The sequence below is a fragment of the Pseudorca crassidens genome, chromosome 2 (assembly GCF_039906515.1).
Source record: "Pseudorca crassidens isolate mPseCra1 chromosome 2, mPseCra1.hap1, whole genome shotgun sequence".
Classification (NCBI taxonomy): domain Eukaryota; kingdom Metazoa; phylum Chordata; class Mammalia; order Artiodactyla; family Delphinidae; genus Pseudorca; species Pseudorca crassidens.
The window spans coordinates 121,556,783-121,579,297 of record NC_090297.1 but is presented as its reverse complement, the minus strand read 5'-3'; the positions used below and the strand labels follow the sequence as shown (position 1 = coordinate 121,579,297).

At 42.2% G+C, this 22,515-nt stretch overlaps 2 protein-coding genes across 2 annotated transcripts in view; both read right to left on the bottom strand.

The window, feature by feature from the left end:
* The window catches only part of LOC137209289 (leucine-rich repeat-containing protein 37A-like), a 36,233-nt gene that overhangs the window by 10,291 nt on the left and 3,427 nt on the right, over window positions 1–22,515 (bottom strand). Inside the window, 8 exon segments of the mRNA XM_067710804.1 lie at window positions 5,641–5,721; window positions 8,847–9,016; window positions 9,329–9,864; window positions 9,867–9,929; window positions 9,932–10,112; window positions 11,634–12,545; window positions 12,547–12,714; window positions 12,786–13,180. Of these exon segments, the coding sequence (XP_067566905.1) occupies window positions 5,641–5,721; window positions 8,847–9,016; window positions 9,329–9,864; window positions 9,867–9,929; window positions 9,932–10,112; window positions 11,634–12,545; window positions 12,547–12,714; window positions 12,786–13,180 (2,506 nt within the window).
* LOC137219628 (leucine-rich repeat-containing protein 37A3-like) lies at window positions 13,074–22,308 on the bottom strand. Its single transcript, XM_067728510.1, is given in 5 exon segments — window positions 13,074–13,303; window positions 13,384–13,438; window positions 19,464–19,568; window positions 19,989–20,372; window positions 20,375–22,308. Coding segments are annotated over 4 exon segments (1,647 nt in total). The 5' UTR covers window positions 21,506–22,308; the 3' UTR covers window positions 13,074–13,303; window positions 13,384–13,411.

Genomic DNA, 22,515 nt, shown 5'->3' with positions numbered 1-22,515 from the left:
TATCATAGCCTTTGTTACTGTGTATGTAATCACTGGTTTACTTGTCAGTGTCCTAGATTGTCAGCAACTTCAGAGCAAGGACCACACTTTAGTGTCAATATTATTACTGTGCCTGACATAGTGGCTATATATTTACTAGGTATTTAATAAATCTTTGCTGAATAAATAAATAACATTTTGTTTATATATCATAAAATAAACAAATTAATTTTGGGGAACAAAATTTTATTCCAAAATGCTGGAATAGATTTTCTTCTTAGTTCTTTCTTTTTTTTTTTTTCTTCCTTTGCTCTGTAAAACAAATAAGGGAAAAAAAACCCAAAAGAAACAGGAAGAAAGAAGAGAATATATGACTTTAGGTTAACTCTACTCAAGAATTATTAGTGTACTTTTGCAGAATATGATAAAGATAATCATCAAAACTAATATCTTTTGGGTTGCCAGGCTTCTGTGATCAGCATTTAACATTTAATCCTCACAGTAACCTTATGTGATAGATATATTACCCCATTGTACAAATGAGGAAACTGAGGCACAGAGAAGTTACATAACTTGTCCTAAGTCATCAAGCTAGTAAGAAGCAGAGCTGGAATTTGAACTCAGTTCTGACTCTAAAGCCTGTGTTTAACATGAATGAAAAAAATAAAGGGTTTTTAAAAAAATATCTGTCATTTTAACCTTAATTTGGAGAGCACTAAATATAGAAATACCTTTTCAAACTTCATCTACCCATCTGGGAAAGCCTCTATGAGAATTATATTTTCTCTTTTTATTTATTTATTTATTTTTCTTTTTATTTTTTCCTTAATCATCTCCCATAATAAATATTTAATTCGCCTATGGTCATTGAGACTTTAGAGATTTTAAAAAACATTGCAGGAAAATCAGTAATAGAATAATGGAGGAAGGACATCTAAAAATTCATCCCTCCATAGAAGCAACAATAACAATAACAACAACAACAAAACTGGCAAAAATGGTCAGAATCAACTTCTTCTGAACTCTGGAAATTTAACCAACAGGCTCGCAACACAGTGGGGAGCAATTTATTCAAGGAAAACAAATTAATTTCTGTAAGAACAATGAGATCTGTGTTGCTTGAACTTGTCCTTGACCTTTGCTCTCCATGCCAGTGGTAGCCTTGAAAAACAGCCCACATCCCTGGTATCAGAAGGAGCAGCATAGTCTGGGAGGTCCTTCAAAGCCTCATTCCCAAAGAACTGTCATTGTTTTACATGTCTGGTGGTCCCCTGGAAGACCTCACGTGAAAGGCTTGTCTTTGACCTGACCATCAGCAGTCTAGTGAGAAAAGCCGCTCCTCAGGTGGCATTTCGGAAAACATTTTCAAGCAAATATTTTAACATGGCACTTGCATGAGACAATGGATAACAGTTTGGGGCAAAAAACAGCCCACCGAAAAGCTTAAAAACAAAAGTTGAGGAATGAGATGTCCACAGAGACTGAAATGTTCCAATGTATTCCTGGGAAACTGGAAGACCACAAGACATATTCCTGGGAATGTAGGAAAATAACTGTTAGCATTAATAAATGAATTCAGCGAGGTTTCAGGATATAAGATCAATATTATTTCGAGGGCTTCCCTGGTGGCGCAGTGGTTGAGAGTCCGCCTGCCGATGCAGCGGACACAGGTTCGTGCCCCGGTCCGGGAAGATCCCACGTGCCGTGGAGCGGCTGGGCCCGTTAGCCATGGCCGCTGACCCTGAACGTCTGGAGCCTGTGCTCCGCAACGGGTGAGGCCACAACAGTGAGAGGCAGCATACCACAAAAAAAAAAAAAAAAAAAAAAAAAGATTTCTACACACCAGCAATGAGTAATCCAAAAGTGAAATTAAGAAAACAATTCCATGTGTAACAGCATCAAAACAAATAAAATACTTAGGGAAAAATTTAACCAAGTAAGTACAAGATTCACACTGAAAAGTACAAAACTGCTGAAAGAAATTGAAGAAGATCTAAATAAATAAAAAGACATGCTGGATTCATGGACTGGAAGATAGTCATATTAAAATGTCACTACTTCCCAAATCGACCCATGGTTACATTGCAATTCCTATCAAAATCCCACCTGGCCTCTTTCCAGAAATTGCCAAGCTAATTCTAAAATTCATATGGCAATTCAAGGAAACAGAATAACCAAAACAATGTTCGTAAAGAACAAAGTGGGGGACTCACACATCCTGGTTTCAAAACTCAGTTCAAAGCTACTGCAATCACAGTGTGGTACTGGAATAAGACAGGACATGTAAATCAATGGAACAGAAATGACAGTATAGAAATGAACCCTCATATTTATGGTCTATTGATTTTCAACAAGCGTACCAAAACAATTCTATGTGGTAAGAAGAGTCTTTTCAAATGATGCTGGGACAACTGTACATCCACACACAAAATAATGAAGCTGCACTCCTACACTTCACACCATATATGAAAATTAACTCCAAATGGATCAAATATCCAAATGTAAGAGCAAAGGCTATAAAACTCTTAAAAGAAAACACAGGAGTAGTCCTTGCATTAGACAACAGTTTCTTAGATGTAATGCCCGAAGCACAAACAACCAAAGGAAAAATAGATGAATGGGATTTTATAAAAATTAAAAAGTTTGTGCTTCAAAGGACACTATCAAAAAAGTGAAAAAAACATATAGAATGGGAGAAAATACTACAGGTGGGAAGAATAAGATGCAGTTGGGAGAAGAAAATATAGTAGTTGCTAGGTGTGACAGTCTCAAAATTTTGAACTATTACAAATAAAACAGCCACCCTAAATCATGGCAAAGGGCAGACCGAAGTTATTTTTGTTTTACGCCTTTCTAAATCTGAGAAGCTGCCAGGATTCTAGTACATAGCAAAAAGTGATGACAACACCCTGACGTGTGTAAGCTTTTGCGTGTACATAGCTATCTAAAGGAAACCAATGCTAGTTGACTGGGGGAGCATTAGGGCAGCTCTGTGACCACAGCTCAGTTTGCCTTCATAGTGTGGCCCCCCTCCCTCACTGATATTCTCCAAAATGGGGTAAATAATTTAAAAGGGATAAGGCTTTGATTTTCCTCTTATTCTCTCTTGTTCTTGGTTCAATATTGGTGTACCAGACAAGACAGCATGTGAATGCACTCTGTCTGGTTAAGTTATATAGCCTGTATACATTGTAGAGTCCTTCAGTTTCTAAAATCATGGAGCTTGTATTGTTAGAACCAATGAAGTGACTAAAAGAATTTTTAAAAATAAGCCATCAGTCTGGACCTGCCTAGGTGAATAAAGGAGAAACACTATAAAATCAGAAAGAAAAAGTATACTTAACATTTAGGATTATCAACCACTGCTCCTTTTCCATAATATATTTCATTCCTGATTTTATCTGAAAGAGATATTACTACCACCAGTCAAAAAGTGGTACTTTAGTAATTAATAAACTCTTGGTTCATCTTTGAGGTAGATTTCGGATTTAAAATAGACTACCACACTGCTAACTACTTCACCTGATGTTTGTCAATAACATAGAAGCTTCATTCAAGAAACCTACTGACTTATAACTACCTGAAACCCGGTGATGAATCAAGGTTTTGTGGGGCCTGAAGCTCATCTACTTTGGGAAATCCTATCTAATAAAAACATGCAAAGTTGTGAATACAAAAATCGCTAGGACCCCTCTCAAGACTTTGGAAGGGACCTCTGCAAGTGAGGAGCCCTGAAGCCTAAGCTTCATTGAATTCATGATAAATCCACCTCAGCTGAGGCCCTTTTCCAAACTTATTTCATGCAGGCAACTTATAAACACCCCAATAATACGTCATTATAGGTAGTAAAATGACTTAACTCGAGGGTGGCATCTTCCCTTGGTGGCTTGCCTTTGGAAAGAGATGCAATAAAGTTTTTATCTCACCATGGCAAATGTTTCCTGAATCAAATTAGCTTTGTCTATTAGAAAGACTTAGCCCAAGACAAAGACTTACTATAGTGTGACAATCTTTTGAAAGTAACTGTGAACGAGTTTTAGGAGTACAGTACTAATTTATTTCCAACTCCAGATAGTTCTGATTCTTTCACTAACTTTTTCGGTCATTAGAGAGGAAAACAAATTCAAAAGGAACAAGTTGGTGCCTCTTCCATTACAAATCTTTTCTAACCTACCACCCATTTTCTACTTCATCACCCCCCTCCCTCATCTTGTTACCCTGCTGCATAGGTGCTAAAATGGCTCTCATCTATGTTTTCCCATCAACTTTCATCTTTCTCCTCCCAGTATGAAAGCTTCTTGGGGACAATGTCCTTGCCCTATGTGTCTTTGTATCCCCAGCACGTAGTACACTGCTGACACACAGTGGGCATGGTACTCAGTGAATGTTTTTGAATGAATTCATTAATTTTTAAACTGTGATTGATTGATTGATTTCACAATATATTTTCCAGTGTTGCCTACATAACTATAGTGAAACTCTGACTCTTATAAGGAACTCTTGGTGTTATAGGATGTTTAGGAAAGGTGGTGAGTTTAAGACCTTGTATTGACGCTACTAAAACCTCCTGGTGAAGGGACCTCATCAGCCTGCTCTCCGATGTGCTGGCAAAAGAAAAACTGACCCTTGGTGCTCTCTCCCCAAGGTAGGCATCAGCAAAGTAACAAGGGAAAGGAAGGAGGCCACTAAAGATAGGCATCTGCAGGAATTTCTAATCCAGTTCCAGACACAGCCTCAACACCTTCATTAACCCAAAATGTGTGAACTGTGTGAAACTGGATTTATGACCCACAAGACAGGTAAGAGAGTCTTTTCCAAAGCCAGGTGTAGAAGAGCTCTTTTTTGCCTTGAGTCTAAAATCGCCTTCGGTCCATTGAACGTACCCACTATCATTTCCTTGTGTCATGAGAAATCACAGAATTTTTGAGCTGAAGGGGTGTAAAACTCACACTTCTTATTGAAGAGTAGTCAGCAAAGAACGTATATTGTATTAGGCTACAGCAATGTATTTTCTTTATATTTTTCACACTACAGCTGAACACAAACAACGTCTTTTTCCGTATCTCAAAGGTTCCTATTGGCCACAAACATTACACTTCAGAGATATATGCTTTTTGAAAAATAATGTTCTGGGTGACTGGGGAATGCCCTGTGGTGTGCCTTCAGGAATTCTTTCTGCTTTACCATTTAAAAGAGCTAATAATGGTTGGGGAAGCACCCACACCATTTGCTCCCTGAAGAATTCGCTGCTAAACTTAGTTCTTTGCAGCTCTGTGTTGCATACATTTTAAGCAGTTAGGAACTTTGCACATGAGCAGGAATCAAAGTTAAATTCAAAAGTGGAACTTCATGGGCCATTCGCATGTTGGAGAGGCATCAGTGGGATTCCATGACAATGCTAATTTGAGTGTTTTGGCTTGGTGCCTTTTATTGCCCGAGCCAAAGTTCAGTACTATAGAAAGCAGAGGGTTTCATATATGAGTTAAACAAGTCTCTTGGCCTCTTTGTACCTAAGTTTCCTCATTTGAAAAAAATAAAAAATAAATGGCTCTCAAGACATCCTTACTAGAATTCATACTGGGCTTACACCCAGCTAACCAATAACGGCATGATGTTTTTATACACAGTTTCTTACATGTATTCGTCTTCTATTTCACTTACTACTTGTGTAAAAACTTCATTCCATGCCAGGCCTGAAACGTTCCAAAGCTCAGTTCTGTGAGTAAACTGCAACCAAGATTTCTACAAAGAAAGACACAAGCAAAATAAAAAGAAAAATATATATACTTTCAGAATATTTATCCTTTGGCAATAATTCTAATTTATATACGATGAAACATAACATCACTACTCCCTCCATGCACTAAAGAAATCTCACTGTGGAAGATATTATGATTTATACTTTCATGAATATATATGTGGTGCATTAGATAGAAAATAGTAAATGTTCATTAAATACTTGTGTTAAGTGATCTTTATTTCTCTAGAAAGGCAGCACTCTTGGCATTTTTGGCTGGATAATTCTTTGCTGTGGGAGGCTTCCCTGAACAGTTGGGTGTTTAGTAGCATCTCTGACCTCTGTTCACTAGATGCCAGTAGCATATACAGTTCTGACAAGGAAAAATATCTCCAGACACTACCAAATGTCACCTGCGAGCAAAAATCACCCTGGTTGAGAACCATTGCTCCATAAAGATTCCTCTGATCTGTGTAATAATTCTCACACTAATCTTTGCTAGAGACAAAAAGGATTTGCTACATAATTTTAGTAGTAATTTATTCTTACTTCAAATTGAGTAAAAACTCATCTTATAAAAAATTAAGCTTTATAAAAATTCCAAATATAATGAAGTTATATTTGTAACTTACATAAACTGCAAAAAAGGTAGTGTTTCAAATGTAATGCTTTCGATACATGGTATTTTATTGCAGGAAAAATCTCTAGGAACATTGAAAGGAATATATTGCTTAAATTTGCTTTTAGATATCTAATTAGTAGGAATAACTAGTAGAAGTTAGAATGATAATAATAAATAAGACACTTTGTTCTAAACTCCAAACCTTAGGAATTACTATTTGAACCTTCCAGAGCCCCTAACCCTGCCTTCACGTCTCACCTTCAGGATCTTCATAACTTAAATATACAACTATAGATCTTGATAGATTTTGGAGGTAATCTTTCCTGAGAGAAGAAGCATTGATTAGATTCCACCTTTTGTGGTCTAATCAAATTCTAGATTATAAGCCCAAAGTTTTTATCTCTATATATCATTATAATTTCTTCTATTAAAAGGAATATTCTTATATTTACGCACTTCCCAGTATAGTTCTGCTTTTCTACGCCAATTCATTACCAGAAGAAATAAAAGATAACCTTTCACACAACTTGAAAGGAAGTTATTCCTATCATTAATATGTAATGTTAATTCAGGATGACACTTTCTATCATTTTGACTTTTATTTGAAAATACCTACTCTTGACTATAGCTGACCATCTTATTTCCATTGATTCCAGCTTAGTCTCTCATTTCACCTGGATGGGTATAACTGTCTTCTGACTGGTGTTTCCATCTCTACCCTCTCCCTTTCTAAGTCATCCTCCACGCGATCCCCAGATTAACTCTCCGGAAGTGGTTCTGAAATACCAGCATCACTTGTGAATTAATGAAGATACAAATACTCAGCCCTACTCTGGACCTCTTGAATCAGTAACTGTGGGGGGTGGAACTTGTGTTTTCACAAGCCCTCCAAGTGGTTGGTTCTGTTGCAGGCTAATGCTTGTCCTAAAGCACTGCTGTGGTAACATGCTAGCTTGGCATGTTATCCTTGGCTTGGCCTCCAAAGCCCTAGATGATCTGGCTCTAATCCCCTACTCTTCCCACTTGTACTCCTCAGGTACTCAGAGTATTTTTCCTGTGTTTTGCCTTTCTCCTACTTTCCTTTTGCAACCTTATTCTTCCCAAGATGTCTGTCATTGATACCCAATGGCCCTTCGAGGTCCCGTTTAAACAGCATTGCTCTAGTAACATCTTCCCTGATCCAATTTGAAGTCTTTTTTCCTTCTTTTGTGCTCCAGTACCAACTTGTAGCTCTCATTGCCCGTATTCATTTCTTTCTTTAAATATAGCTCTTTTTGCAACCCATTTCCTCTGAGTATAAACTCCTTCAAACTATGGACTAGGTCCTGCTTATGTGCATCGTCTATCATATTTAAAGCCAACGCGTGGACATAAAGCAAACTCAAATATTTATAAAATCAACAAATAGCTGGGGAATGGATAGAAGGAGGAAATGACTGTTTTAAAACAAATGTAGTTTTATTACTTCATGGTGCCTCCACAGCACTTTGTCATCATGGTTTGAGCTTATATGCTTATTTTGCCTATGAGATCATGAGTTGCTAAAAGGAATCCTGTCTTACCCATCTTCGTGTTTAAAATAAACCTCTTGTTTTCATCATTTGTCTCTCTTGCTTGAAACCTTGCACGGGCTCCCCATATCTTACAGCGGAACTTTCAAACCTGCATTGCCGATAGCCAAGGTTTTTCATAATCCTATCTTCCATTGTTACCTAACCCAATTATTTACAGCCAGACTAATCTATTAAATTCTGATCATCCCTGCAGTCACACCTTTGCCTAGACTGTACTGCCTATTATTTTTCTGACAAATCACAGCCAATCTTTAAGTCCCAGCTAAACATTGAGCTTATCCATGAAGCCTTCCATGACCTCCACACCCCTGTGATTGCAGGTTCTGGTGAATTACAGCACCTATCTGTATTTCTCTTCATACTTAATTATATATTACCTCCCTTTTAAGGCATATCCCCTTTCTTCCAACTTGTCATTGTCATTTCTGGAGACAATGCCATATACTTCTGTGGCTCCCAAAGTACTTAGCCCTGGGTTGGGCACAAAATGAGTGCTACATATAGAAAGCCAGGGGACAAACTTGAGTTCTAGATATAACTGAGGGATGGAATAATAATAATAGCTACACTAAAATATATGCTAGGCACTGACAGAAGAGCTTTACCTATATTAACTCATCTAAATCTCCCAATGAGATTGGAGTCATTGGGAGATTGAGGACTCATAGGAGTCATCCTATGAGATGATGACTACCATAATCCCCATTTTACAGATGAGGAAATTGAGTCATAAAGCTAATAAATGACAGATCTGGGCTCAAACCCAGGTAGTCTGGCTCCAGAATCTCTACTTAGGAATCATTGACAAACAAAAGGTGGAAACACAAACTCAGTCAATGTGGATTGGGGAGAAAAGGAGGACCCAGGAAGGCCTGAAGAAAGGCTGCCATGTCAGGCACAATGCACAGAACAATTGAGGAGAGGCGATCCTTACCTGATGGTGAAGGTGCCGTTGTAGGCGTTAGGCTCTGGCTCAGGCACTCTGTGGAGCTTCTGCTTTGGGCTGAGACCATTACATGACAGCGCCTCATTTTTGCAGGTACAGAGCTCACATATGCTAAAGTTTATGGTGGCATTCTGTTCCGGCTGCTTCTTTTCTGGGGTTTATTTTACACCAGGAAGACCTGTGGATACTGAATACTGAGTCGAAGGAAAAAGAACTGTCTCAGATGGCATTGGTTGCTGAGATATGTTAACTCCCAGGCCCACAGGTAGAACTGTGACTTGAGTCAGGTTTGGTTGTGCAAGTGTCACCTCAGGGTGTTTCGGAGGGGAAGCTGTAGTCTGCTGTAGGGATGTAGAATGACAAGCCTCCATAGTGGGTTCTGGAATTGTGGTTTGCTCTAGGTCCACATGATGAACTGTGACACTGGATGATGTTGAATACTGACCTTGATCCTTACTTCAAGTTGGAACTGTCATCTCCTGCTGGAATGGAGATTGAAATACAGCGTCCTGAGGTGCCTCTGGAGGCTGTGTTGGTGTGTCCTGCATGATTGGATAAGGTACAGTCTCCATATTGCATCCTGCAGTAATGGTAGTTTCCACATCCATAGGTTGACTTGTGAGTTGAGTGTGGTTTGGCTGTGCAAGTGTCATCTCAGGGTGTTTTAGAGGGGGAGCTGTAGTCTGCTGCCGGGCTGTAGAATATTCAGAATATTCAGTAGATTGTGGAGTTCTGCTAAGCTCCAGGTCCAAAGGTTTAACTATGATACTGGGTGATACTGGATGCTCAGCATGATCCTGATCTGGGGCTGGAACTGGCACCTCGGGATACAATGGAGACTGAGCTACAACTTCCTTAATGAGCTCTGGAGGCTAAGTTTGGGTCTGCTGCACGGTTGGAGAAGGTTCAACCTCTAAACTGGATTCCAGAGTTAACGTAAGTTCCAGGTCCAAAGGTTGAACTGTGACCTCAGTTAAGGTTGGATGCTGAGCCTGAACCTGCTCTCGTTTGGAAGTGTCACCTCGTGGTATGTTGGAAGAACTATAGTCTCCTGCAGGGGTGTGGAATGTTCACCTCCATAGTAGGTTCTGGAGTTGTGGTAAGCCCCTGGTCTAAAGGTTGAACTGTGACACTGGGTGATGCTGGACGCTCAGTGTGATCCCGATCTGGTGTTGGAACGATTGGGTTCTGATATACTGGAAGCTGAGCTACAAAAACCTCCTTAGGTGGTTCTGGAGGCTGTGTTAAGTTATCCTACATGGATGGAGAAGGTTCATCCTCCTTACTGGGTTGTTGCCTTATGGTCAGTTCAAGGTCCAAAGGTTGAATTGTGACCTCTGTCAAGGTGGGATGCTGAGCCTGAACTTGCTCTGCATTTGGAAATGTCACCTCGGGCTATGTTGGAGGAAATGCAGTCTGCTGCAGGGCTGCAGAATATCCAGCCTCCGTTGTAGGTTCTGGAGCTGTGGGAAGACCCTGGTCCAAAGGATTAACTGTGACTCTGGGCAAGTTTGAATGCTGAGCTTGATCCTGTCCTAGTGTTGGAATTGTCATCTCATAATGCACTGGAGTTTGTGCTACAACCTCCTTAGGTGGCGCCGGAGGCTGAGATGGGGCCTCCTGCTTGGCTGGAGCAGGTTCTGTCGCTTTAAGGGGTTCCAGAGGTAGGCCTGGGAACGCCTGTTGGACTGGAGAAGATTCCATGTTCTCAGGGGGCTGTAGAAGGTGAGGAAGGGTCCCTTGAGGGACTGGAAATGGTTCCACCTTTGCAGGGAGTTCTGGTGACTGAGCCTGAAGCTCCTGCTCTGTGGGAGAAGGTACCACCTCCTTAGGGGGCTACGGGCATAGAGCTGAGCTCCCCTGGGGAACCGGAGACTGAGCTGGGGCCTCCTCCTGGATTAAAGAAAGCTCTATCCCTCCAGGGGGTTCTGGAGTCTGAGTAGGGTCCTCCTGCTGCACTGGAGGATGTTCAACCTCTTACTGGGCTCTAGAGTTAAGACAACCTCCAGATCCATGGGTTTAACTGTGATATTAGGCAACACTGGATGTTCAACTTCACCTGGACCTAGAGGTGAGAATGTCACTTCATTATGTACTGAAGGTTGAGCTGCACCATCTGTAGAGGCCCCTGGAGGCTGAGTTGGGTGCTGATGCTGGACTGGAGAAGGTCCAACCCACTCAGTGGGCTTTGGATGCTGAGCTGAGCTCTCCTGCTGGATTGGAGAAGGGTCAGTTTCCTGAGGAAGTTCTTCAGGTTGAGTTGGGGCTCCCTGCTGAACTGCAGAAGGTTCATCATTTTCAGAGGGGGTTGGATGCTGATCTGAAAATTCTTGCTGGACTGACAATGGTTCCAACTGCTAAGGGAAGACTGTAGACTGAGCCGAGGTTTCTTGTTGGGGTGGAGAAGTTTCAACCTCATTAGTGAACGCTGGAGTTACGATAAGTGCAAGATCCACAGGTTTAACAGTGACATCGGGCCGCTGCAGAAGCTGAGCTTGATCCTGACCTAGAGGAGAAACTGTTGTCACAGGATGCTCTGCAGAGAAAACTACAGTCACATTAGAGAGCTCTGGAGACTGAGTTGGAGAGGATTCCACCTCACCATGGGACTCTGGATGCTGAGCTGTGGCTTCCTGCTGAGGTGGAGCAGGTACAACGTCAGGAGCCTGTGAAAGCTGATCTGGAGTCTATTGCTGGCTTGTGGCAGGTATAACCTCTTCTCCACGATGCTCCGGATACTGAGCTGGGGTCTCCGCTTGTACTGAAGGTTTATTATGTGTACTGTCTTCTAGAGTGCGGCTGGAGCCTCCTGCTGAACTGGCAAAAGTTCAACCTCCTCAGGTGGCTGTGAAGGCAGTGTGGGGGCCTCATGTTGCACCGTAGAAAATTCTGCATTAGTAAGGGGCACTGAGGCTGAGCTGAAGGCTTGCGCTGATTTGGAGAAGGTCCCACCTCTGGAGTGGGTTCTTTTGTTATGGTAAGCTCCACATCTGCATGTTTGACAATGACACTGGATAAGTCTGAATGCTGAGCATGAGGGTGACTTGGAGGTGAAACTGTCATTTCATGATGCTCTGGAGGTTGAGCTGGCTGTTCCTGTTGAGTCGGAGAAGGTTCCACCTCCCCTGAAGGAGGCTCTGAAGGCTGAGCTGGTTGCTCCTGCAGGGTTGCAGAAGTTTCTAGCTCCGCTGGAGACAGAGCTGGGATCTCCTGCTGGGTTGCAGAAGATTCTGCCTCATTAGGGGTCTCTGGATACTGAGCTGAGGCTTCCTCCTTGGTTGCAGAGGTTTCAGGTTCTCCAAAAGACTCTGAAAGCTGAGCTGGAATGTCCTGCTGGGTTGCTGGTTTCACCTCCTCGGGAGGCTGTGTAGGCTCAGAAGGCTGAGTCGGTTGCTTCTGTGCACTAGGAGAAGGCTCAGCTTCCCCAAGAGGCCCTGGGGGCTGACCTGTGGGCTCCTGCTGGGTTGGAGAAGGTTCAACTTCCCCAGGAGGCTCAGAAGGCTGAGCTGGTTGCTCCTGCTCCCTTGAAGGCTCAACCTCTCCAGGAGGCTCTGGAGGCATAGCTGAGGTCTCTTGTTGGGCTGGAGAAGATTCTGTCCCCTCAGGATGCTCAAGCGGTGGAGTCAGGTCCTCCTGCTGAGCTGCAGGAAATTCAGCTTCCGTAGTGGGCTCTGGAGTGATGGTTAAGTTCCAAATTCAGAGGTTGAGGTATAACACTGGGCAAGTTGGAATGAGCGTGACGCTGAATGCCAGGTAGAGGTGCTACCTCTTCACTCACTGGAATTTCATGTACATACTCAGTAGGGTGACCTGGAGCCTGAGTTGGGGCATCTTGATGGAGTAGAGAAGGTTCACCTCCTCAGGACTCTCTGGAAGCTGAGATGGGGTCTCCTGCTAGACTGGAGAAGGATCAACCTATTTAGTGACCTGTGGAGTTATGGTAAGTGCCAGATCCAGAGTTTTATCAGTGACATTGTACAAGTTTGACTGCTGAGCTTCATTTACCCCATGATGTGCTACTGGTCGAACTACAAGCTCCTTAAGTGTCTCCAAAGGCTGGGCGAGGGCCTCCTGAGAACTTGAAGTTTCTAGTTCCTCAGGGGCCTCTGAAGGCTGAGATGGAGCCTCCTGCTGAAGTGGAGGTGGTTCTACCTCTTCAGTGGGCTCTGGATGCTGAGTCTGGGCCTCTGCCTGGGGTGAAAAAGATTCAACCTCCTCAGGGGTCTGCGGATGCTGAGCAGGGCCCTCCTGGGGAAAAGATTCAGCCTCCTCAGTGAGCTCAGGATTACGAGGTTCGGCCTTCTGCTGGGATGGAGAAATATCTCATCCTCATCAGAAGACTCCCTGTCGTGTAGCTTTTGTGCCATATTTTCCTTGCGTGTGGCGTTGAGAGGCCTATACGTATCCCTATGTCAAAGTGGCCACCTTCTCCCGAAAGGGTCCTCCTAGGAACAGAAAGGGAAATATTAATTCTGCATCTCCCCTGCTTTCTCTGGCCACAGTACTTTCTCCTCCTCAAATTTACCTGACTCTCACTTTGCCCTGAGCTTCTCTTACTCAGCAGAAATCGAAAAAAGCCCCTTGGAGGCACACACACACAGTTAGTGTTACATGTCCTTTTTGCATCTGTCTCACAATGTGTTACCTCTGGTCTTATTAGGACTAAATGGGTACCTCAGTCCATAATCACAATGAGCAAAATCACCACAGATCCGGGATCCTGAAAATCATTGCATGCATGCTGACCTTCCAGAAGTTCTCTGTGTCTGTCCAAAATGGCCCTCTAGTGTCTCTGGGGAGACCTTTACATGTAGCTTAGCATGGAATATAGGCAGGATTTTCAGCCCCACTCACCTTTCTTGGTCCTTGGCCAAGTGCCATCGTGCAGAGAAAACACTGCACAACGGTGCAGGGCAGAAACACGTTACTCTCTAGATGCGCTTCACACCAGTCCCTTTCGGACTTAGTCACACATGCAACATTTGCTGGGGTTGGGGTGTGGGCAGAAAGCGCTTTTATTTTCCTGGCTGCTCTATCCTATAAGTTGAATCACACCAAGTAAACACCTGAAACCAACGAGCAAAGTTATCTATACCTCTCTGACTTTCATACTGCAGGCTGTCACTGTGGTGTCAGTGAATTGTGGGATCAGTTTAAAGGCCATGACCAGCAGGGAAACACAAAATACTCTTTCTGAATACAAATAGAAGAGAAAAAAATCAGAGTGCAAAATAAGGTTGTTTCAGAAACTACTTATGTCCATATAGTATGTGTATACTGAATCGTGACATAAAACGTAGCTCACAGCCCAAGCACAGTGCGATCAGTAGAGAAGTCCTCAGTGGAAAGGGACCCCCTTCTTTTTGATAATCACTAGCAGTATGACCATGGGGCAAGATATTTTCCCTTTCTCCTTCTCCATTTCCTTATTATAAAAGGAAGAGACAAACTACTGTCTAACCTTTCTCCCGGTTAAAATTCTATGAGGTTTGGATAAAGGGAATAGAGTAGGGGCATAAAAAACAGTAGGATGAGAAGCGAAGTTTCCTTGCCAAATTACAAAAGGGACTCATATGTTCTACCTTTTGTCAGCTTTGAGTGAGGCCAGCCCCTACATCCCCAACCATGTGGCCTTCCCTACCCCGGAGCCTCCTAGAAGGCCTCTGGCCTGGCCTGATGCCTAGGAACCAGGCATCAGGCCAGCAGGAACAGGTACAACCAAAACCTCTCCCCGTCCACCCTCTTTCCTTAAAGGACTAGTGAAAGGAGATGAATCGGTGCCAGTCCTGTTCTAAGTCAGCTTGGGCTGGGGAGCTAATTCTGCTAATAAATAAATTAGGGTAAACCATTAGGGTAATTAAACATTCTTCCTGCCTTTGGTCAGGAAATTGAAATAGATGAGTTCTAAGTTCTCCTCTAGTTGTAAAATTCTGCTTTCAAAACCAATATTTACCTTCTGCTTCTCTTTTTCACTTCCTCTTTTGCAATTCTATGAGAATAAATCTGTTTTGAAAGAAAACGTGATCATGATTAGCCATTACAAGTATTTCCAAATCCTTATTCATTCCTTTTTACTTTAAATCTTATCTACCCAGTGAGATGATAACGTTTTTAAGGAAAGGAAATCTACCCTGTTTAATAATCCTTTGACTCTTCCACAGTACCTAACATAGGGACTTGCATGCAGCAGGCGATATATTTTATTGACTGTTTTAGATAACGTTCAACAGATAATTCCTAGTAAATCTCTTAGAAGTAGGAAAAGAAAATAAAAGTATCTAGCAGAAACCTAAGCATTGTTTTAAAGTCAAGACCAAGAGTAGGATGCCCATGATTACTGCTACTATTGATCATTGTGGAGGAGGTCTTAATCAGTACGATAAGAAAAAGGAAGTATTGGAAGGAAGAGACAAAAATATTTCCACATGAAATGAGGGACCTAAAAAGACCAAAAGAATCAACCGAAATTTTATTGGAAACAACATGAGTAAGATGGCTCCATACAAAATCAAGAGATCCACATATAAGCCTCGATAGCTTTCCCATATAACACAAATAACTAACGAAGAAACAGAAGAAACATCCCATTTACTATATCAATTGAAATGCATAAAGTACCTAGGGATAAACTTAACCAAAAATTTGTAAGACCTATGTGATGAAAATATTAAAACTTTTCTGAAGGACATTAAGAAGATGTACTTACATGGCATGAGATACCATCCTCCTAGAAGGTTGAAAAGACATCAATTCTCCTCACATTAACCTCCAAATTCAATGCAATCCATTTATAGCCAAAATAATTTTTAAATGAAACCTGGCCAGCAGACATTTGGTAGAGAATATATGTAAGAATAGTTATGAAATGTATGAAAAAGAAGGTCAAAGAGTAGGACCTTGCCCTACCAGATATAACATATGTTATAGAGCAACTGGAATTAAGCACTGTGATATTGGTACTGGTACAGGACAAGATAACTGGATCACAGAATAGAGTCCAGATAAAGATAGGATATTAGACCAGGGAAGAAAGACTAAACCATTCAGTGAAATGTTTGAAAACAATGAGATGTTCATATAGGGGGAAAATGTTAGATCCCCTACCTCAACCACACGAAAAAAACAAATACAACAAATTCTAAACAGATTATTAAAGTACTTGAAGAAAATATTCTGGATTATTTTTATGTCATGAGGTGACAAAGGCCTGGCTAACAAAACCCACCGCACACGAGCCATGAGGAGAGGTCGGGCAGATATGGTGGCTGACTGTCAACACACATCCTACTCTTCACAGCCCTTGCCCCCTTTTTCCCTGGACTGTTTGTCTTCTTCTTGTTGACTTATGAAACTCTTGGGAGTTCCCTGGTGGTCCAGTGGTTAGGCCTTGGCTCTTTCACTGCTGTGGCCCGAGGTTCAATCCCTGGTCAGGGAACTAAGATCCCGCAAGCTGCACAGCATGGCCAAACCCCCCACGCCCAAACAACCAAACAAACAAACAACAAACTCCTTAGAGTAAAGAAATACTGGCTTTCATTGAATTTCAGTGTTTCGAATCTTTCCAGTTTTTTTGTCTCTGAGGAGACAAGACAAAAGAGTGGAGTAGGGAGCACAAGCTTTGCAGTCGGGTGAAACTGGCTTCTGCTTTTGGTTTGGCCACTGGGGCCTTACATTGATCTCCTTCATCTATGAAGGAGGGATAGTAATATCAACCTTACAGGACTGTGGGCATTAAATCAGACAATATATGGAAAACTCTTCCTCCTACGCTTGGCATGAATCAGTGCTAAGCTGGTATCACAGACAAGATGGTGGAATATATCAAAGGCTCTGCTTGTGGCATCAGGCTCTGAAGGCTCTTTCCCACTATAAGATTATAAAAATATTGCTTTTATTTTCTTCTAATACCTTTATGTGGTCTTTCTTCACATTTATGGAAATATGTTTCTTTAAGATGAAAAATGGGGATCTGCTATTATTTACCCCCCAAAGAGTTAGGCAGCTATTCTATCACCATTAATTCATTTTTTTTCACTGATTCGAATATTAAAACATGACATCTCAAAAGTCTTAAGAAAACATGGGTCTATTGCTTGACTCTATGCTACTTCAGATAAATATTCGGCTGCATTTTTCCTCACTGTGGAATTGACATAACGCCTCATCTCCCTTCCGCTGAACACCATTACTGGCTACCATAGGAAGAGCACTGCATGGTCCCTGTCCTCAAAAGGCTTATCATATAAGTGGGGAGAGGAAATAATGGTTACGACTCCTCGGTTTCACTGCAGAGGCTACAGGTTTAATCCCTACTTGGGGAACTAAGATCTCGCAGGCGAAATCAAAACAAAAGGAAACAAATGCAAGGTTAAACTACATAGAAGTTAAAAACAATAAAAAGGGGACTTTACAGAAATTGTCAAAAAGCAAAAAGCCATATGCCACCTGGAGATGTAGAGGGTACAGTCTGGGCAATGGCAAATGACTAGCAAGCTGACCCCATGCTAGTCCCCAGCCTCCTAGGCTCAGAAATCATACTCTTCCTCACCAAGAGAGAACCCATGTCTTCCTGTTGTGGCAGTCTCACTTTATCAATATCACAGGATTGATCAAAAATCAGAATGCCAAATTATTACTTAACAATGAGAAATAAATCTGTTCTACACACAAGGCATCCGTGGCAGCACAATCAGAGAATTACCTTTTGTAGATACAGGCCTCAGTGGCACACTCAAGCACAGTCACAAAATCGAAGGCTACTTGGTGAGAACAGAATTAGAAAAGGCATCAGCTGAATCGAGAATTTAATGGGAAGGCCTGAGGTAGCTGGATCGGCCCATCTCCTCAACAGGCACAGCCTGGCTAGTGGGCCTGACTCTTCAGTTATGCTGCCTAAGGTGCCATCTCTACTCTCGGGCAATGTGAGGATGGGCACTGCTCTCCTCCTTTATGAATAAAGACTCTGCATTGAACGACTTTCCCACCAGCTTCCTGGGCCTCTGCACCATGAGAAGCTGTTTCAGCTTTCTTGGGGATGGCCTCCTGAGCCTTCTTTCTTCAGCAGTGTTCGCCACAGATTGCTGGGCATTCCGTTTCCTCCTGACGCTCTCATCTCCTCACCTTGGTCTCTCCTCACCTTTTCTATGCTTTCACTACTGACCAACCCTCCTGCAGATAGACACATTTCTATTGAGAAGTTAGTACATCATGTCAGGTTTTATTCAAGTCTGATAGGCCAGGAAGCCATTGGTCCTTACACATCTCTGCTCAGCTCCGTGATGTGCTAACATTGGTGTTTCTCTCTTGGGGGGCTGCCTTTTAAAAACTGTTTACCACTGTTGTCAGTTCTGAGGGGAGGGGACTGCTTTGCTATGGCCCCTAAGAAATGGTGACAAACCTCACAGGACAAGGATCAGGAGGGCTGGAGTATTCAGGGAACGCTTTATGAAGAAAGATAACTGAACTTGAGTTGGTTTGTGAGAGATTCATAGGACTTCCACAGGCAAAGCAAAATAAAGGAATTTTAGATGGTCAAAGGCACAGACAAAAGTAGGAATGGGTTTGGTGTAACTAGCGTATAGTGAGGAGCTGCTTTGGCTGGAATGCGGGGCTGCCATTACAAGAGAAAAGGTCAATAAAGTAGGTTGGATTGGTAGGGTAGAATCAAGACTGTCAGCTTATTAAAGTCACTCTTTTAATGTTAGCAACTGCCTGTTGGGAAAAGTAATAAACCATTATGTAACTGAACATAAAGGTAAACAGGCTAGCTCCAGGAATAGGCTACTATAAATATGACAAACTTCAGGGTAGCCTGCTGCAGGATTTTATTTGCAGTGTTTTAATGGAAGCTATCTACACAATTCCTAATACACCGGAGAAGAAAGCTGCTAAGTAAACCTAAGGAATTGAAGAGATCACACTTTTATCTTTTAGGCACATCCTTTTAGCCCTCCCAGGGTGACTGATCGCTCCATGAGTATGGAGATCCTATATCTCTCATCATTTCAGCCAACAAGTAAAGAAATCAACAGTAGAATGAGAGTGACTGGTGAGTACAACAAATCAGCATAGTTTTTTGTGTTGAAGAAATTTTACTATCATGTCAACTCTGGCCTTCTTATAAACTTCACTTGTCAAAATAGTCCAATGGCTTGTCACCATGGATCCAATTCCATAGAGATCTCCTGGGAGTGGAGTTCCTTTAAAAATCCTATGGAGACTTCCCTGGTGGCACAGTGGTTAGAATTCGCCTGCCAGTGAAGGGGACGCGGGTTTGATCCCTGGTCTGGGAAGGTCCGACATGCTGCGTAGCAACTAAGTCCATGAGCCACAATTCCTAAGCCCACGTGCCTAGAGCCCGTACTCCACAACAAGAGTAGCCACCACAATGAGAAGCCCGCACACCGCCATGAAGACCCAACGCAGAGAAAAAACAAACAAAAACACAAACAAACAAACAAAAATCCTGGGAATATACTTTTCAGTAAAAGAACAAAGTGTATTCAGTCCTCCTGATTAAAGAGAAGAATCAAGTAGTAGGAGGAGGAAAGGTGGCTTTGATTCTCAGTTTGTGGGTTCTGAATCTGAATTAATTATTGTCCTTACCTCAATGAGACAGAGAATTGTAACCAAAATCGTCATTACTACAGTTACAGATATTGCCAAGATGAGTTTGTTGTTATAGCCATATCCTGAAACTTCTTCTGTGTGCTAAAAAAAATAAATAACAATTTTTTAAACACAAGGAGATGGAAGGGATGAAAGCTATTTTTAATCCTATTCTAAATGATAGTTAACTATTCTTAAAATACTATAAAACCCAATCCTTTCAGGTGAGTAGCTTCTATAAGAACAAGCCAAAATGAATGTTATTAATCTTACCATTAGCATTTTCTTCTAAAATTTATTTATCTACACATTATTTATCTTGTGTTATGCCTTTTCTCGTCTACCCTAGGAATAGTGGCACACACTCTAAACGAGCAAAGTGGGAGATCACTGTCGTAGGCAGTTTCATGGCTGAAGAAAAGATACAGACTAGGAGCCCGTGGTATTCCTGCCTGGGCATGTTAATGGCATGTCCTAAACTGAGTGAAAGTCCAGCTCCCGTGTGTCAGGGGTTATCCTCACCTCACTTGACTGCTGCTCTTTCTGCTCACTCTGGGCTTCTGTGCTCTCACTGATATAGTTGTCAGTTTTCCACTGATCCGTATGCCATTCCGCGTTGGAAACATTTACTTCTTGTTGCTTGCTGAGAAGTTTCATCAGGAGGCCTGTTTTAGAGATGAGGCTGGCACAGGCCAGCTGCACGTGGGCCTCTGAGCAGTCCATTTTCAAAGTCTGGATAACATGAGAAATGAGCCTTCGCATGTCATTATTGGGGATGAGGGACCAGAGCTGCTGGTTTAGCTGAGTTTCAACTTCATCACCTGGGGATGTGAGCCCTGGGAAAGTGAAGCCTGTGGGCTCGGAGGATAATTCAGTGCCCATGTTGTGGTACTCCCATTGTGTTTGTTGGTGTGTTGAACAGTTGGCATACTGTTATCTGCAGCAACAGTAGAATGTGCAGTGGAGACGTTCCTATGGGTAGTGTTTCCAGGGCCGTTTCCTCCTGGCAGAGTAGAGTTTCCTCTAGAAATAATTTCATCAGAAACATTTTGTGCAGTATTGTTTTCTGAACTAGTGTTTTCTGCAGAAGTGTCTGTAAAAGAAAATAATGCTGGAAAAGGATTTTCCTGAGAAGTCACTTCTCTTGAAGGTGAAACAGCCTCTCGTGGAGGGGAATTTATGAGACTCCTTGCTACAGAGAACGGAGAGCTTGCAAGCATCATTCTACTGAGTGAACTTTTCTTTCTGAACTTTCGACTCCTTTTGACTTTGGGTTTTCTGTGGACCCGATGAGACTGAGTTTTATGCAAGATATATTTTTCACCAGAAGGTGAGATTAGTTCAGGAGCCTCAATATTTCTAACTCTAGACTTTACAGCTTCTAAAACAAAAATAGTGTGGGATAAGTCTTTTGATTTGCTTTTAACCTCAGATGGGGATTTTGGACGGATGGAGGCAAAAGGCCTGCCCTTGAAGTACTGTTTCAGGGAAGAGGAGCCTGCTGCCTTGTGTTCCTTTATGAATGAAGACTCTGCATTGGACGACTTTCCCACCAGCTTCCTGGGCCTCTGCACCATGAGAAGCTGTTTCAGCTTTCTTGGGGATGGCCTCCTGAGCCTTCTTTCTTCGGCAGTGTTCGCCACAGATTTCTGGGCATTCCGTTTCCTCCTGACGCTCTCATCTCCCACTGCTTTGAGGTGCATTTTCTGTATGCCCCTTGGGCCCCTGAGGACCCTGTTCACTCTCAGCAGCTTTTTCTCTGTACTCTCAATCTTTGCTAGGCTGTCTTTCTCTGGTTGGGCAGCTTCCAATTTCTTTTGAAAGATGTAGAGTTTAAACATGGCACCTAAATGGTTGGAACGCGTATGCGTGGCAGGTTTATCTTCCTTTTTAACCTCATCAAATTTTTCTTCGGTTTCTGCATCTAACAAATTTTCCAGAAAGTGAAGTTTCTTCAATTTATTTTTATTAGTTGAATTGTTGGGTACAGCTTTAACAGAAGGGCTCCTTGTACTGATTTTCAGAATGCCCAGTGGCATATCTCCATCTTGTGTATTTGAAAAAAGAAGTTGAATGAATGGTAATAATGTTGATTCCACATCTCCTAGATTTCACTCTGAGATAAAAGGCAGTATGTAATTCAGTGCACTGATAATATCACTTTTATTATTAAAGTCCAGCTGCTCATTCATGAAGCCTGACAAGCTGACAGCACTTTATCTGAGGATGCCCTCTCTGACTCAATACTCAGCTCGCTGCTGTTCTTCTTCCAGGCTTGCAACATCTTCATCAACGATCCTTTTGCATTCCCTATAGATGTTTCTTCATCTGTCAGAAATAACTGTTTTTGATCATTGAAGACTGATGGGACAGCTTTTAGTCAGTCCACAGCCAAATAAATTAGGAATCTGTCAACGTTTGAGTGCCACTTAGGAGAAAAAGAAACACACACTTAAGTCTATGACTGGCAACAGCAAAATGATATCTCTTGAAAAAGTGGCTATCTACTCAGAAAATTCTGTAGTGTAAAATACACTAACTATATTCAGGATTACTCCACTGGTTCCCAGGGGCCAGTACTGAAGAAAATCCAAGGCTGGAAGACAAATATTCCCCTACTCAGCGGGACTCTCTGCAGATGTACTGTGACTCCTCAAATTTATATACCCGATCCTGTCCTTCCTCAGAGGCAGAGGAGTGTGAGGCTTCCTCTATCCACCTCTTTAGTGTGCTTGTGTCCTTGCTACTATCACAGATGACCACGACAACGACCCCTGTTAACAGGTCGTCATCTGGACATTTTCTTCTCCACCCACCCACCGAGTCCTTTGCTCACTCCCTGCTTCCATGTCCCAGCCCTCATAACAGATGGATCTATACAGGAAAAAAACACTATGTCCGCCTGGGCTCATTGCTAAAATTTGGGCAGGGATCTGGGGTATAAGAGATTTGCCCAATTTTAGGCCAACGTGGAATGTTCAACAAATCAATGGAATAATACTTGAGGTCCAAAATGCAGAAGGGAAAAAGCAACTTCTGTCAGATGGCT